General features: G+C 40.8%; 1 protein-coding gene across 2 annotated transcripts; it reads right to left on the minus strand.

The window, feature by feature from the left end:
* Positions 1-1,270: 1,270 nt before the first annotated feature.
* On the minus strand, positions 1,271-16,875 carry LOC118165525 (heat shock factor protein 3). 2 transcript variants are annotated; one of them, XM_035323591.1, is made up of 13 exons: positions 16,726-16,875; positions 15,689-15,797; positions 13,935-14,062; positions 11,254-11,378; positions 10,326-10,401; positions 9,567-9,628; positions 9,102-9,183; positions 8,679-8,812; positions 7,341-7,586; positions 6,178-6,283; positions 5,574-5,639; positions 4,360-4,426; positions 1,271-3,794 (listed from the first exon to the last, which is right to left on the minus strand). In XM_035323591.1, exons 1-13 carry the CDS (start codon positions 16,843-16,845, stop codon positions 3,463-3,465), a joined length of 1,653 nt encoding a protein of 550 aa, XP_035179482.1. In that variant the 5' UTR covers positions 16,846-16,875; the 3' UTR covers positions 1,271-3,462. The 2 variants fall into 2 exon arrangements, with proteins under 2 accessions (XP_035179482.1, XP_035179483.1); XM_035323592.1 differs by lacking the exon at positions 5,574-5,639.
* Between the last annotated feature and the right edge of the window lie 6 nt (positions 16,876-16,881).

Consider the following 16,881-nt stretch of genomic DNA (forward strand, 5'->3'; position numbering starts at 1 on the left):
CATCAAGGCTAAAGTGATGTAAAATTACCTATGCTGTTCCCTATGTTCCAGTAGATGGTATTTCAGTCAATACCTTACGGAATCTGTGGGCCTTTCTTACTAGAACCTGTAATGAGCACTTGTAGTGGTGCATTACATCTGGCATAGCCAGAACCATCCCGATGAAATCCCAAGAAATGCCTTTCAGGGAAAGAGAAAGTAGAGAATAGACAGCACGGGTGCCTGGCTGGTACAGAGGCAGCCATGCAGCCTTTGGTCTGAGTGACCTCAGCGAGCTGCTAAACGGGAAGAATTATTGATGTGTCCTGCTCAAGCTGAAATGCTGCCTGCAAAACGAATGGGTGGGAAAAAGAATAACAGCATAATTGGTATTGTAAGTGGTGGTTACTAACGTACTTGAGAAGTGTGGGAAAGCTTGGGCCAGACAGAAGACTTACAAAAAGCTTTCAGTAATGGGAAGAACTGGTGTGGTTATGCCAGCAACAAGAAATACTGATGAAAGCACGATGCTGGCCATACCACCTGGGGCACAGTGGGCAGCATGCTGTTTTCAGGAAGCAGGTATAAGGTGGAGGCTGTGATCCTGCAACATGGGACCAATGTGGGCTCAAAGGAGAGGGGGGGAAATCCCCAGATCCTGAAGTCCTTCCAGCTTTGTTCCACACAGCTGCTCCATAGTAGCTCAGTGATCCTGAATCCTCTGGGACCATGCACCTCTGCAAGGGGCTGAAAGATTCTTTGTGTTGCAAATGTACCCAACAAGCAAACATGATTGAACACTACAGTTACAACTCAATAAGTACATTCAGAATCATCCCAACTGTTGAAACAGCAAACTACAGTGGTGATGGAACAGGCAGAAGGCCTAAGAATCATTGTCTATGAAAGATCACTTAGTATCCGGTCCCCTCACTGCTTAGATGTGAAGGCTGGCACCCAGCAAACTATACAAAGGCAATGAACAAAGTCGCACAGGTGACCTGACCTTACACTATCAGTAGCAGTCAGTCGTACTACCCTAAGTTTTGATTCCATGGGTATAAATAAATCTGAACTTCCTTCTTTCTCAGGCTTGGATCTCTAAAAGCAGCTGCCAGGCTAACCTTAGTACATGAGTTATTGAACTAGCAGCAGCAGCTGCATAGTGAAGTGACCTAGTGAGCATTGAAGTTCTTCCTTCTAGATAGTTCAGTAAGCTGGTTTGGGAAATGTGTTGGCAAAAGAGGAACAAAGAAGAACAGACGTCAAAATAACATACAAGAAACAGTAACAGTTTTGCAATTCAATAGTTTAATTAGTTCAGTGCATGGTGTTTTTTTTCCTTGCTATTCAACCTTCCCCTTTGCACTGCAATTGTTGTTAACAAACTTGCACGTACATACTTTTCCTAGACCAGTACATAAACCAGACTCAGATTCACAGAAGTTTTCTTAAGCCTTGGTTTCTTAACTTCTTAAGAGACGAAGTGTGTTAAAAAATATTATGCAATTCAGTCAAACATCTGATGGCAAGATGCAGTGAGATCAGATTCCATCATGGAAGAATGACATTAATCCATTACACAAACTATTCTTCAGTTTAACCTATTCAGGAAATGGAGGTTACAGAAGATCTGCCCCTCAAAGAGCTTTGTTTTCTGCACTATGCTGTCAAAACACTGCAGAAAAAAAAAGTCTAATTTTGTTACTGTTTCACTCTTGGCAAAACTGAGGCCTTTAGGAAGAAATAAACTCAACCAGAACCCAATTCATTTTTCCCTCAGCTCAGGAAAACTTAAGACCATTCAGCCCTTTGTTTCAAGAAAGAAAAGTAAGCAAAAGAGACTTAGACATGCTAGAATAAGACATACTTGACAAAAAGCAATTTGTAAGATATAAACATGAAGGGTCACAGGCAAGGAAGTTATAAACAATGGAATAAAACACTGTGAAGGTGTTACAGGTATATACACACACATTCAGTAGCAAGATCCTCCCTTGTCAACTCAAAAGATTTAAAAATGAAGCACAAACCCAATCTAGCCAGGCCAGCATAGATAACATGCATTATCTTGTAGGCTTCAGTATATCAAAATAACTTGGTTTATTGAGCATAAAAGAACTATTAGTTCAGAAATTTCAGAGAATAATGCCTGTAACTATACTGATTTAAGCCTGTAAGTAGACTGATTTCCTAAAACTGATTTTTTTCCAAGTAATTGCAGCAGTAGAAAATACCATATGGCATTATACAGCTGTTTTTCTACCTGTCTCCAGGCCTTTTCAAGCCCCAACACTTTTGTATGACTATGGCAAATTTCAGGTTTGTGTGGGCTTTCAATAGACTGTTAGAGATTTAGTATCAGTGGAAGAGCACTTGCTGTCCCACTGACAACAGTGGATAAAGGCTGATGTCTACATTACAGCTGTTGAAAGAAGTTTGGAAACCAGTGTAGGATAGAATTCTGGGAAAAGTTTAATTAGACAGACACCAGTTTTTGTCATTCATTGTCAATGGAGTCAAATGATTTTAGTCAATTTAACCTTAAAATCCCATGAGCAGAAAATGTAGGACAGTCTACTGTTCATGTAAGGTCAGATAAACAAGTACATACTGCAAGCAGAAGAGAAAATGAATGTCCTATGTCAGCACAAGTTACCCCATAACTTTTTTGTTTTAAGGATTTTTTTTAAGGACATTTTAAGGATAGCTGCTGGACTTCACTAGACACCTCATGAATCAGTTCCACTCACAATTTTCAAGAACAAATGGCATATGTGCAAGTTACTCTGGAAGAGCTGCCATGCAATGTGCATGAGAAATCAGCGTTATGCACAGTGGCAAGCACTTCCTACTGCAACACCAACACTCCATGGCAATGGATGCGTGTTAGCATGTTAAAAAGTAATATTCCAGAGTTAAAATATAATTTTCCATAGGAAAAAAATGTTCCCTGTACCTAGGAGCAAATCTAGGAGTAGGAAAGTAATCTAAGCAGGTGCAAACAACTGTAGCCACAAACTATTAAAAAAGAAACCTCTAATTAAAAAAAAAAAAACTTAATTCCAAACAATAGACAAGCCACCTCTTGAAACATCTCAGAAAGAGTAAAACTCAGGTTTAAAACATTACACACGACATTACTACACAGCTAATAAAAAACCAGCCAAATTTTACGAACAGGATACAAACAGATTTCCTTTTGCAATAAGGAAATCAGATAAAAACAGTTATGGAATACATTGCGGTATGTTTACAGAAAAGTTGCCCTTCCCTCCTCCCCGTTCCTTCATTCCCATTATCTCTTGTTTTGAGCTTGTTTTCAGCTTTTCCACCTGCACTCTTTGCTTGTAGAAAGAGAACTTTGTCTATATAGAATATGACACCCAGTAAGCAGGAGAGAGGAGATCAAATTTCATGCTGATCCATTTATCCTTGCTGTCTATTTCACACCACTATGCCAGTTATAGATGTTGCATGAGCTCAAGAAGTTTCTATCTCAGAGGCCTCTTCTATGAAGTTAGCAACAGGACTGAGGAGCAAGAGCGGAAACAGTTTATACTCTCCATTCCCGTCTTCTGAGAGGAGAGGTGGATCACCCACTCCTAGAGCATCTGGGGGCTCAGCCTGGATTTCTGGAGCTGCTAACGGCAAGACAGTTTCACTACCTGAAGGAGGTTGGAGAGCAGGTTTTTCCTCCAGCGGGGCCAGGAGGAGGTCTTTTGGATCCTCTGTCTTCCCTGTGGCTTCACTGGAAGGTAGTTCTTCAAACAATGAAAGCAGAGGATTGGCCCTGTACTGTATCAGCTGCATATCTGAGGGAAAACAAACATTTTAAACTCCAGGATCCTATGACACTTAAAGTGAAGGCTCTTATTCAATGCAAGGAACACTGGAAAAGCTGCCTCAAAACTTGGTTCACTAAAGAAAACCACACAGCTGAGCTCTGAAAGACCACATCTACAGTTGGAAAATACTAAGACCTGCAGCTAAGATCAGTATCTAAAACACACTTCAGGCCCCTAAATATATTGCATGCACTGGCATCACTAAAGTAGAATGAGTAGCACTTCGTTTGTGGGTGTTGTAGCCCATATAGGAGATACTTCCACAATGACATTTGCAGTTCTGCTCCTTACTGTGGCACTCCGTCACATATAAGACAAGAGGAACGGTTAACACCAACATGGGGAACAGAACTGGGCCTGTAAGATTGAGGTACAGCGTCATTAAAGTCAGTTAAACATCCCAGTCTTCAAAAACTTGTTAAGCCCAGGCCAAAGAAGGAATTAAGCCACATTACAAGCTAGAAAAATTCCATTTCAATACATAGTTTTGGAAGAGTTTGGAATTGTCACAGCTCTGTTCCTTCCTGCCCACCTTTGCTTCCTGCTGTTTCTCTCTCACTTGGTCCTAGATCTTCAGTGCTGTCCGCCAAGTTTGCGATCTGAAGCAAAAAGGACAAAGAATAAGACAGAATGCTTAACAAAAATATCCAGTTCTTAACTGACTGGTTAACTTAATTAAAGGTGAAAGGAGGAGGGAAATGGAATGACACTACTGAGTAATGTAAACTCCTGACCCCACAAACCTATTATTCCACAGAGGCCAGCAAACAAACTCAAAAATGCAAGATGAAATACAGACAAACTTAACTTACCAGAGCCAAACCATCTTATGGTTAGCAAATATTCAGTTTACCTACCCAACCCAAAGCTTTATGGTTTGCTTTGTTGGAATAACATGGTTAAACATGATTTCATCAATAAAATCAAATTTTGCAAGCACTGCTCGAACACAACAGGATTTTACCTTAGTTGTGATGTAAGCTCCCATGACACAGAAGTCCTAGTTCAAACATTATTTCTGTGTTACAAAATAAATGACACTTGGAAGGCTTTTTTGTAACATAGGACATACTACTGAATGGGGCCCAGAAAAGGACATTTGTCCTAAGCTTTAGCATGTCCTCTGAGGAAATCTTATGCAGCCATGTTTGGAATAAATACTGCATACCGCATTACATTTTTTTCCTTTAATACTTTTTCTTCAGCCTTCCAGAAGATGAAGGCACACAGTCTGAACTACAATCCCAGGCATAGTTATTACTTGGATAGTTATTACTTGGCTAAAAGACAAGCCAAGAAACTGTTTTCACACAGACCAAAAAGAGACTAGGTTTTCCAACCTGCTCTTTCTAAAGAGAAGATACAGAATTAATAGACGTGAATAATAAAAAAGTTCCTCAATGCAGGCAGACAGCTGATTCAGAAAACACCAGTTTGTTTCCCTCTTGCTTAAGCTCTCAGATACATTTATAAAGCAAACAGTATGTTATTCTAAGCAAAGTGTCAGTTGATATCAGCACATTGAGTGTGTTACTGCAGCTACAAATACGAGACATCAACTTATTTTGAGAACCTTATTACATTCCTGTACACCAACAGTAATAACAGAAAACATGAAGACAGACGGATGTATGTCAGTTTCATCCTGTGCTATCAGTCTGGTCCCTACCCTTAAACTGCATCAGCCAAAGTTTAGCTCTCAATCACTTTAACCCTCCCCATCACAGAAGCAAATCTTACTCTTACATTTTCCATACCAGGGGGAGTTTCCATCAAGTTCATATCCAGAGCTGGCAGCTCAGGATTAAATGTCTGAAAACAGAAACAGACCATATGTAGGAGAGTTTATGACATAATAAGGTTGCTAAAACTTCAGAGATCCTACTTCATCTACTCAAGGAAGCACATGGATGGTGGCTCTTCTGCAGGCCTACTGCAATACACTTTAACCCTCTGGCAGTAAACTGAGGTTACATGAGAAGAGAAGGACACCATTTTTCCTTCACTGATTCCAGGTATATAGTTCAGATCAATTCCACATCCCAATGCATGATCAGTAATCAGGATGTGATGATAAACAGCAAGAAGGAGAAAGGTTGTGGGTTATTTTATTTGTTTGTTTATTAAGTTATATGAAAGGAAAATACTGTATGAACTGAAAAAGGCTCTCAGCATTAGCTTATATTTTGTTAGACTCCTCAGATGACTATGTACAATTCTATCCATAATTACTTGCTTTTCAAGATTTTCTTCTCACTTGCCCATTACAACATGGAACAAATCCATAAAATCTTGTAACATATCCTGAACTGTATTTTTCAGAAACCAGAATGAATGAAAAGACACTCACATCGCCGAAAGCTTCAGAACCAAAATTATACTGCTTCCCAGATAACATTGCTTGAAGCTCTTCAAGGCTGGCATCAATGCAATTAAGAAAATCCTGAATTTCCTCTCTGAAAAGAGAAAATTATGTAGTACCATAAACAACAGTCAGCAGTCAGGGTCTTCTTTTACACTACAGGACAGGAAAACCCACTTATAAGCTGCTAATTGCTTAGTTATTACAGCTGTTGGGCAAGATGACAGCCAGACAGTGTCGCTCACAATCCAGAACAGCTTATTGCCAAATTAACAAAACCACATTGCTGTATCAATTTCTGTGGCCCAATTCTTTGCAAAAACACATGCAAGGAAAACTATCTGTACAGCAAGTATCATGACAGCTATCATATCAAAAAAGCAATCCTCCTCATGTAACTATTTCCTCTTTCTTTTAAATGTTCTCAGAATTCAGTCTATGTACTAGTATCTGTTTAAGCTAAGGTCCAAAAGCTTTTACCTGCGGACAACATATGATAAGCAAAGGAATAAAAATGATCTGCATCTGAAGGAACACTAGGTATCTATTTTGAAACAGGAACACCAGATTGTTACCAAATTGTATGTGTTTGTAAGGACTGGGGTCAGGATACAAGGGACAATGAATAAGTAGAAAGGAAGCTGCACGTGGGGCCCAGTACTGAGCTGCTCACTGTGCTGCAAGCTGTCACCTGTATTGGAATACTTAGCTACAAATGTAAAAATTTCAAGGCATTGCCCCACATCCAGTCGTAAGAAACAAGGAAGCACATGGTTCCCTACTGAAATCTCTAGTCTGGATGTGCTATTGGGCAGCACTTGGCAACATTAGTAGTTGGCGATACAAGGGCTGACAGGACAGACCAACCACACCAATGCTCCAAATATCAGAAGTCAAGGCAAACTTGTGACAGCTGACAGAGCAAATTCCAGATGAACTTGCCCTGCTTTCAGTCTATAACACTTGTCTTTTTCAAGCCCTATTAGAAAAGGGGAAGAAAACTCAGTTCATTGGAGATGTTTGAAAAGCAATTTCACTATGTTCTGCTAGATACATCCTCTAAAACCATGACACAGAACTGTTTAATAATGAGATTCCACAAAACAACTGTGTAAGTCTCCAGAAATAAGTGAATATATCGATCTGCATACCTGTCCAGTAAAGGATCATTTTGGTTTCCAGAGTTATTCTCATTCAAGATGGAGTCAATCACTGATGCAGGGTCTTCTGGAGCATTAGCTTGTGCAGCATGGAGTTCCACAGCAACATTTCCTATTTCGCTGGATTTGCTGACATCATTTATATGAACTGGAGGGATAGGTTCTACACAATTTAACTCATTTGGCTGTGAGACTTGACAAATAGGTAAGCCAGGATCCAGAGCTGTCTGTGTCTCTCTAAAATGCAACCCACACAGAAACAAGACACAGGTGAATATCAATTGTGTTAGTGCTCATTGGAAGCTTAGTATTTTACATCTTAATACCTAGTGAGGTCAAGCAGACTAAGAGCTCAAATAACCAACTGGTCTTGTAAAAGAATGTAAGTGCCTTCCTAAAGACAGATGAAGGATCAGTTGTTACAATTTACATGGACAGCATGTATCAGAGCAGAATGCCCCATTTTCATAGAATCATAGAATGGTTTGTGTAGGAAGGGATCTTTAAGGATCATCCAGTCCAAGCACCCTGCCATAGGCAGGGACATCTTTCACTAGATCAAGTTGCTCGGAAGTCCTGTCCAGCCTGACCTGGAACACTTTCAATCATGGGGCACCCATGATTTTTTCTGGGCAGCCTGTTCCAGCACCTCCCCTACCCTAATCACAAAATAAATTCTTTTTTTTATATCCAAGCTAAATCTACCCTGTCAGTTTAAAACCATTGCCTTCTGCCCTGCCACTAGAGACACTGATAAAAACGTCTCTCCATCTTTCTTATAACCCCCCTTTATATGCTGACAGTCACGCATTATCGGTTTCTAGAAAGAAAAGCCCCCCTTTAAGCCTTTAATTTGCATTTATTTCATACCTGCTATACAGAATAAACCAGAAGAAAATGTGATTTTTTTTAGAAAAGGTTCAATTTTCATACTTTTTTTTTTTTAATCTGCTAACAAAACCTCATGTTTTTTCTTCCAGCAGGGTGACCAAATACTGGCTCTGTAACTCTTTAGATTGATAATGAGTTCATATATAGAACATATGGAAAAGATCAGCTTGACTTCACGTAACTAAATTCTGCCAGACCAAAGAGGGCATAAGACTACATGGACATGTGGTGGGAGGGAAACTCAAAACATTGTGTCTCCGGAACTAGAAGACTCCGGACTGGTCTACTTTTTACTCTAGAGAGCCTACAAACAGGCCTATGATGTACAAATAGAGCAGAAACTCAGAGATGGGTTCCCAAAACCTATTGAGTAGCTTACATTAACATAACTACTTGGATTTATGCTTCAGTTGTTAACTTTCACATCCCTATACGTACCTGGCTCTGCCACTTGTGTGCGCCACAGCAAGGAGACCATTGGTGGCATTTTCCAGGGTATCAGTGATATCTCGAATTATGAGACCTGTACCATTTCCATCCTCATCATCTGAATTCTGTTCAGAAAAAGCCATCTGCAATATATAGCAAATAGAATGAATAAACCAAAAAAATCTGTGGTTTTTTTTTTGACGTTTAATCTCCTTTCTTCTTGAAGCTTCTATTTCCCATTCAGATTTCATCTATGCCAAGTTGCACGGATTTGCGTGATTTTGCAGGTAGAGCAATGCTTTAAAGTCAGCCCATTTCAAAATAGAGTGCATTTGATTATAAAATTAGAATATTAATAGTTGTAAGGAAGACTTCAAGATCACTGTACAGCATCCTGTTCAACCCAGTATCTCCTTCCCTAGAAAGACTTACTGCTTGGCCACTCTCCACAGGTATGCGAACATACTGACGGCTGTATTTGGAAGGTGAAGCACCTGCAGCATCTGTTAGAGACCTGAGACAAAGCATGACTTTAGTGTATACTTCTGTAGTAAACAGCTGTAGCAATGCCAAATATGTGCAGTAACAGTAAGAACTATTCTTTGACTTGTAAAAGTGGCTTTTTTGAAATTGTTTATTTAAATGTACTGCAGACAGACTACATTCTAAGCACACTTTTTGTTTTGTGATAAGTCAGTAACACTGGCACTTTTAAAAAAAAAAAGTTACCGTTTCTGGCAACTGTTCCCTTCAAAAGTCAAAATGCATAGTATATTCTCTTCCCATCCTATTTAAAAATATTCATTATGCACCTTGAGAAAAGTATCTTGCTTCTAGAAGTTGATTCATCCCCATAATGCACATCTGACACTAGTTTGTGACCTGGCCAGTAATTACCTTTTTCTTTTGACGCCAACAATATAATTTCCTCGCATCAAACTTAGTATAAATTGAAGAATCTAAAAAGAAAAAACAAAGAGCCAAAACCAAGTGATTAGCTTAGCAATCAGAATATTAAATTATTAACTCAGACTTTACTTTTGTGACTGAAATTAACAGGTAATTTAAGTATCCATTTGTACCTTTATCTTAAAGAAAGAAAAAAGTTACAAAAGGTATTGAGAAATTATTTCACTTGCACAGATTTTTATAAAAATGTAATGTAACACCACAAGTCACTATGGAAAACTCCAGACCAGAAAAAGCTGAGGGATAAACCAGAGAAAATTTGATCCAGTGCAGCAACTCCTTTTGTTTCCAGGTTCCAAGTTGACTTCTTGAACGTTCTAAGTCTGCCTTGGTTCGTTCTTTCACAGACTCCATTCTGTGTGCCTGCAATATCTTGCTCATTGCCATGACCCCTGCCCCACATTTACCCCAGGTCAACTTGATTTAATTACTTCTCTCCAAATAAGATTCATTGAGATTTCAAGCACATTGAAATTCTTTTTACTAAGATTTTCCTTAGTATTTTGCTTGGGAATCTTTGCTGTGCTACTTCTTGGACACTCAGGAACTGTGAACATTTTCTTTGTGCTGTTTTAATATAGCCTGTTCAGCTCTGTGTCATTTGTCATTCTACATAAGCAAAGAATGCCATCAGGTATCACAGAGGCAGGAATAAGGATGGTAGCACTGAAGATGCTGCAATGGTACCTTAGACAGCAGCTTCTGTTGTTGACTGTGCTTCTGCCTTAGAACTGCCACTTCTTTCCACAGGGCCTTATTTTCTCTGCAATGCAGAATAAATCAGAAGACAGAGGATGAACAGAGTTTACTTTATATGATTTAGTTTCACAGCTTTCAAACTTTCACAGTACCTTGCAGGACCAATGGCAACATTCCTTCTGTGGATAACTAACAGTTAGTTAATCAGATCCACTAATATAAGCTCGGGGTTAAACTAACTCCATTCTCCACCAAGCATGACCAAATGCTCACTCATTAGTACATTCTCATTCTCTGCTGCTCCATCAATAATATTGATCTGAGGTATTCCTTCCTTCAAAGCCTCTTTTAGAATTAAGACTTGGTGTTTGGAAACAGGTGTAACACAGACCACCTCAGAATAGTTGCAAAATATTAAAAAAAAAAAAAAACCACAATATGAACAGAGGGAGTGAATACATCTCCTGAGCTTTGGTTCTTTGGTTGATACCCACTTGCATGCCAGTGATCTGAGTGAACTCCCAGTGCTCATACAAAAAGGATATGAAGGAACAGAGATGAGGACACAAAGTCCATTTCTGATCAGAAAGAAAACCAAATATTAACTCTCCCTTGTTGCATCTAGCCCTGTTTTGTGTTTAGAACAGGAAATTTGATACCCCTAAAAAAAACACTACAGATGATGGCAACCAAAATGACATCTCAAGATAGCCAAGAAACTCCCAGTTTGAATTTCTGGTCTGTTACTGAATTATGAAAACAAACTATTCAAAATGCTGTGTGGCATGGAATGTGGATTCTTTAAAAAAAAAATAAATACAGCATTACCTGTTTCAATTGAAACACATGTTTAGAGTCAAGCTCCATTAGCTATAAACCCCATTCAATGCTTAAGTGCTTCTGAAACAGAGTGTACCTCTTCATGTTAGCCAGTCTGACATCCATGTTGTTCTGCTGCTCTCTCATTTCCTGGACTTCAGAGAGTACTTTGTGTAAATCCTCTGCACAGACCTTGAGATCCTCAGTTCTTACCGCAGATACCTAAAATAGGATCAAGTTACACATGCTTTACTAAGAACAGTTCATTTCATACTTTTTTCCTAAATGAACAGTGCAGTTAGTCTGTAGAAGAGGTATAAACTCCATTAAAATATTAGGTAAGATCATATAAAACTTGTGTACCATAAAACACCACAGTTGTTATAGATGACAGCCTTTAGGACAGTCTCAACTGTGTGAAAAAACACGTCAATGAAAACAAGAGAATGGCACCATTGTAATTCATGCTAAAATAAATCCCTACCACCGGTTGAAAACTGCCTTTCGTTAAGGACTCTGACATGCCTGAAGAAAGCTTGCCCTCTAGTGTCAAAGTGTAAGCCACAAGCGAAAAGCAAAACAAGTGATGGAGTAAAGGGGGTATGGTCACATTCATTTTAACTGTGGATAAATCTGCCAGCACAGGAGTAACAAATTCCCATTAAGTTATTGGGGAAAAAAACCAGGAGTCTATTCACATGACACCTACCTGATTGGAAAATTTGTCCCACACCAGCTGAACCACAGATCCCTATACTGTTGTTTCCTCTATTACAGTTCCACTCAGTGACTTTCCAAAATTACAGAGGCTTGTCTCCAGAAAGTCAGAGTCCAAATTGCTTTTCTACCCACAGCAAAATCTGTAAATGCTTCCTCTTCAAATGATGGTGGAAGAGTAATCAGAAAGCAAAAAGCTCAGTTTTGCCTCTTCACACTTCCACAGTCATAATTCTCTAATTTCCTTCAGTAACTCTGTGGTGGTGGCATTAATGGTTTATATACAATTCAGGGTTTTGAAAATGATAGCTCTCATCACAAATATGAATGTTATGTACAGGTTTTGTAGATATAATTTAAAAAACATTCAGCCAAATACTGACCATAATCAAATCAAATGAAGTTGTACCAGATAGCCATCGGATGCCCCTTCCAACCTACAGCATACTATGATTTTACTCATTATTCTCTTAAAGTCCAAGAGGGAGGTGGAAGCATCTGAGATTAGCCTAGTGAAGTGTCAGATAGCTTCCATGCAGGTTGGCTTACAGATTCCCCCCCCTTCCCCAGTGCATTAAGTGGTCAGAAGTTGACAGTGTTATAAAATAACATTCTGTCACTTCATGGTGAAACAACACACAAGGAAAATACAATATTCAATAATCACTGCACAGAAATAACTTTTCTCTGGTCCAGTGTTACAAAGGATGGAATGAATGGCCCAACCGTTCTGTCTACATTTTTAGACCCTTTGCTGTTTGTTGTTGGTAATACCTTATGCTAAGGCACACAATGCTTACCCCAAATGAAATTCAAGACTATCTGATTCTTCTTCAGCATACATACCACCTGTCCATGGCAAAGACATCCAAAAGATGCAGACAGAAGGTAGAAACTTCAAATGCAGTAGGCCTGCCTCTAGATAGAAGAGCCAACAAACTAAAGCATTCTGCTGAGTACAAGGAACTATTTTTTTCAGTCTGTAACTAGATAATAAGGGTGTCAAGACTGACACGCATCAGCAGAAAAACTTGACCTAACGGTAAAATGGAGTAAATTATGAAAGCCCTGCATTCAAACTGGAACTCCTGTTGGAGGCCTGAAAGCCAATTTATAGCACATACTGAAATGTTACTTAATTCCAGGCAGTAAAGAGCAAGAAAAGCTATCAGACATTTTTGTCCATTGCAAAAACCACATTTCCTGTGCAACAAAGAGTATGTTTCACCAGCACATTCAACCATTTTGTGTGAACATCTTTGGCACTAACTAGAGCTTTTGTCTCCCCATCTAGGATACTCCACCCAGTACAAAGCTCATGGGATACGTGGAGCCATACATAACGTCAGCAGCTGACTGTCTCAACATACCAGAAAGCAAGGTGTGCAAGCTAAAACAAGTTAGCAGTTACAGCATCTGAAAAAGCACAGCCTGTGTCAGAGAAGCAACTATATCTGACCAATTGTGATTTTGAACAGAGACAGTGCAGTGAAGAATCAATCAAAACACAATTATGACTCCCCAGCTAATCCTCAAGCCTACCTTGTTCTTTCATTAACTTGGGCAATATAGCTACCACATTACGACATTGCAAATAAAAGATTGAAGTTCAAATGTCAACATGATGTACCATGATAGTGTCTTTCTCTGGCAGCCAGGATGTTATGGGCTGAAATGCGCAAGTACAAGATAAATATCTGTGCAGAAGCAGGTCAGACAAGGCCTGAATGTACAACAGAAAATTTTAAGTGCTAAAAAAGGATGTAGCTTATTGGTGATATGGTATTTGAGGAACAATATAAATCATACAAGCTTGTCCAAATGAACTGATTACTGCTGCCCTTGCTGTAGCCCTTGCTAATTTTCAATGACCACCAAGTGACAATGTATTTTCTTTTACTTCTTTCATTCTGTGACTCTTTTTACAAAGGCTTGACAATGCATAACCTTGGTTCATGTGAAATTCATTGGCTGTAAAGTGTTTGACACCCCCAGACTTCCTCTAGGTAAGCTTCTTTTCATAAGGAAAAAAAGCAAAGTAAATACATGCATAGACCGTACCTTGCGCTTGATGTTTTCCAATAAATGTGCCTTCCCTTGCTTGAAGAAAGCATGCTGGAACTCAATGACTGAGCTTTTCTCTGCTGCGATCATACCATTCTCCAAAGCAATCACCTTCCTGAAACCATCTGTGGAAAGGGATTTTTTTAAAAAGTAATTTCTTTCAGCGTAGAGCTTACTGTTACAGAACATAGCTAAAGAAAACCCCAGAACTACTGAAATACCTACAGCTATACAGTTAATAGGAGCTGGAACTTCCTTTTGGTGTTCAATAATTTCACTGCTCTGACTGTCACAGACAGTGGACACATCTACAATGCCACCAAATAATCTTGCAGGCTGTACAAGCAGCATGCATTGCAGAGGCCTTCCAGTATCCAATGGCAAGACAATGATGTTCAAATAATCACAGAAGACAGTCAGAAATTAGGTTTATTAGAACATTACAACTAAAATATTATCCCAATGGAAGAAGTGCAACGTTGCACCTCTCCTTTCATGTTAACAAACCTCAGGCAACTACGTATCAAAACAAATGCTGTCATTGACCACCAGGGTCTACAGAACAATGCAAAGAGAAATTAGTCCTTGACCTATGGAAACACATGCACGTGCAGCACATTTTTAATTAAAGACTACCTGCTTGAAATAAGACATTGCCAGCCCAACTTCCACAACTGCTTGAAATACCAAAGGGTAGATGCAAATTAGTTGACAGACCGGTGCATCTCTCTCCTCATTCGAGTTTTTAACACAGTTAATGTAATTCAGCCTCACTGCACCTCAACAGCATGCTCATTAGAAAACTTCAATCAAAGCTTAGGATAAGTGCAGCAGGAAAAGGATGCTGCCATCACTCTGCATGTCCTTACTGGACTATTTGCATTTTAAGCATTTAGCCGTAAAGGCAACTGACAACTGTTTGTTTGCATTCTCCTTTGACACACAAGTATGGAGTCTCAACTCTTAAACAGCAGCACAGGGATACTATACAACCACTTTCTCTGTCACATCTAACACAGAATCCGAATAGATGATGGCTAGAGAGACCAAGGAAATCTGGGCAAGAACAGAGTTTGTCCAAATCTCAACAATTCCCCGTAAGCCACTGTGTTTTTAATCAATCCACTGCCGTAAGTTAGCTTTCTTTGCCAATGCTACATGATGAATTCTATCATTCTTCTGTTTCATTGGAGCCAAACATGCTTCTAATATAATGAAATAGGATGATTTTTGAAAAAAAAAAAATGGTTTGTACTGAACAGAGTAAAGGCATGCAAACTATTTACAGCTTGTAGTTTGGTGTCACCGCTTAGCTCCCAAAGAGTTACAGTTCATGGGAGAAATACATGCAGACTCAGAGCATCTTTCAGATCCTCTCCTTTCCTGAAAAGGATTTACTTAATGGCTTAACCCTCATACTCCAACAGGAAATTCTAAAGGAGGCAGCCATTTTCAGTGCAGCTTATACCTTCACACAGCCCATAAACTATCAGCTCCAAAGCAACCATTTCTGCTGTGCTGCAGCCCTGCAGTGTCCTCTGACTCTGGATTGCCACCTCACTCCAGCTTCTTTGCCTGTACAAGTTATACACGTGTTATATAATGGATACCCTATGACACTCACAAGTAGAGCACAGAAAACATAAACGAGAGATTTAGTCCAGCTTGATCCAGCAGGGTGACAAATCTTGTTTCAGTACAACAATGCAGGCAACATGCATACACACGTTACACGAACACATGATGCTTACACATGTTCAGCTGTCGTATGAAGCTGGAGATATTGTTGTGTTTGAAGTACTTTGGGAGCAGCTCCTTGGCGAACCTCTGCTCATCCAGTATACAGAAGTTCTCACCATTCTAGGAAACAAGCAGAAGTAACAGTGAGAGGACAAGCACAACATTTTTAAGGTTTTGCTTTTAAGCCGAGACCGTAAACTGACGGAGACAGTACCTATGACATGGAAGGGCAAAACACTTGGCAAAAGGGTACTGTCTATGTGGTCATTTAAGAGCATTTGGGACTGTACTAACAAGTTTCAATCCTAAACAACAACAAAAATCGTTACGTGGATCATTGCTCTTGCATAGCAGGTAGTGTTTTGAATCCTGAAGACTTTACCCCAAGACAAAGGAAAGTAGCTCCAAAAAAACAAAACAAAACAAAACAAACAAAAAACATGGCTCGGCTTCTGTCTCAGTTCAGAGGAAACACAAATATTGCTCAAGCACTGTGGCATTCATGCCACTAGAGGGCTTTTATCTCCGCGGCCGGAGTTCGACTAGCTCCTGACAAGATTCTTCCATTGTACGCGCTATGTCACCGCTAAAAATAGCCAGGTAACGCTGCGGAGCCGCTGGAAGTTCCGACCCGGCCAGGCGGGGTGGCTCTGCCCCGGCTCCAGGCTCCTTGCGTGCCCGGCTCCCAGCGCCCTGGCACCGGGCAGGTCCTCGCGCTGCTCACGAAGCATAAAAACATTAAATTACAACGGCAGAGACGAAGACAACGGGCCACACGGCTTGAAAAAAGCGGCGAAGGAAGGCCGCATGCCGGGAAGCGGCACGGACGGGCCACAGGGCCCGAGGGCAGGCGCGCCCGGCGAGGCCCGTCCAGCCGGCCCCGGGGAGGGCCAGCCCGGGGCTCCTCGCCGCGCCCGGCTGGCTGCGCCCAGCGGGGGTCGGCCCCGGGGCGCCGCGCTCGGCGCTGCGTTAGTTCAGCTCGGCTCGGCCCGGACCGGCGCCCCTGGGGAGCCCCTCCCGGAGCCCCGCGGCCCCCGCCCGCCCTCACCCTGCTCCAGCAGATGACGTCGTCGCTGTGCGGGTCCTCCACCAGCGCCCAGAGCTTAGCCAGGAAGCCGGGCACCGCGGCGGCGCCGGGGCCGCCGGGCAGCGCCGACCCTTCCCGCATGCTGGGGCCGGGCCGGGCCGCGCGCTGCTGTTGCGG

The sequence above is a fragment of the Oxyura jamaicensis genome, chromosome 4 (assembly GCF_011077185.1).
Source record: "Oxyura jamaicensis isolate SHBP4307 breed ruddy duck chromosome 4, BPBGC_Ojam_1.0, whole genome shotgun sequence".
Classification (NCBI taxonomy): Eukaryota; Metazoa; Chordata; class Aves; order Anseriformes; family Anatidae; genus Oxyura; species Oxyura jamaicensis.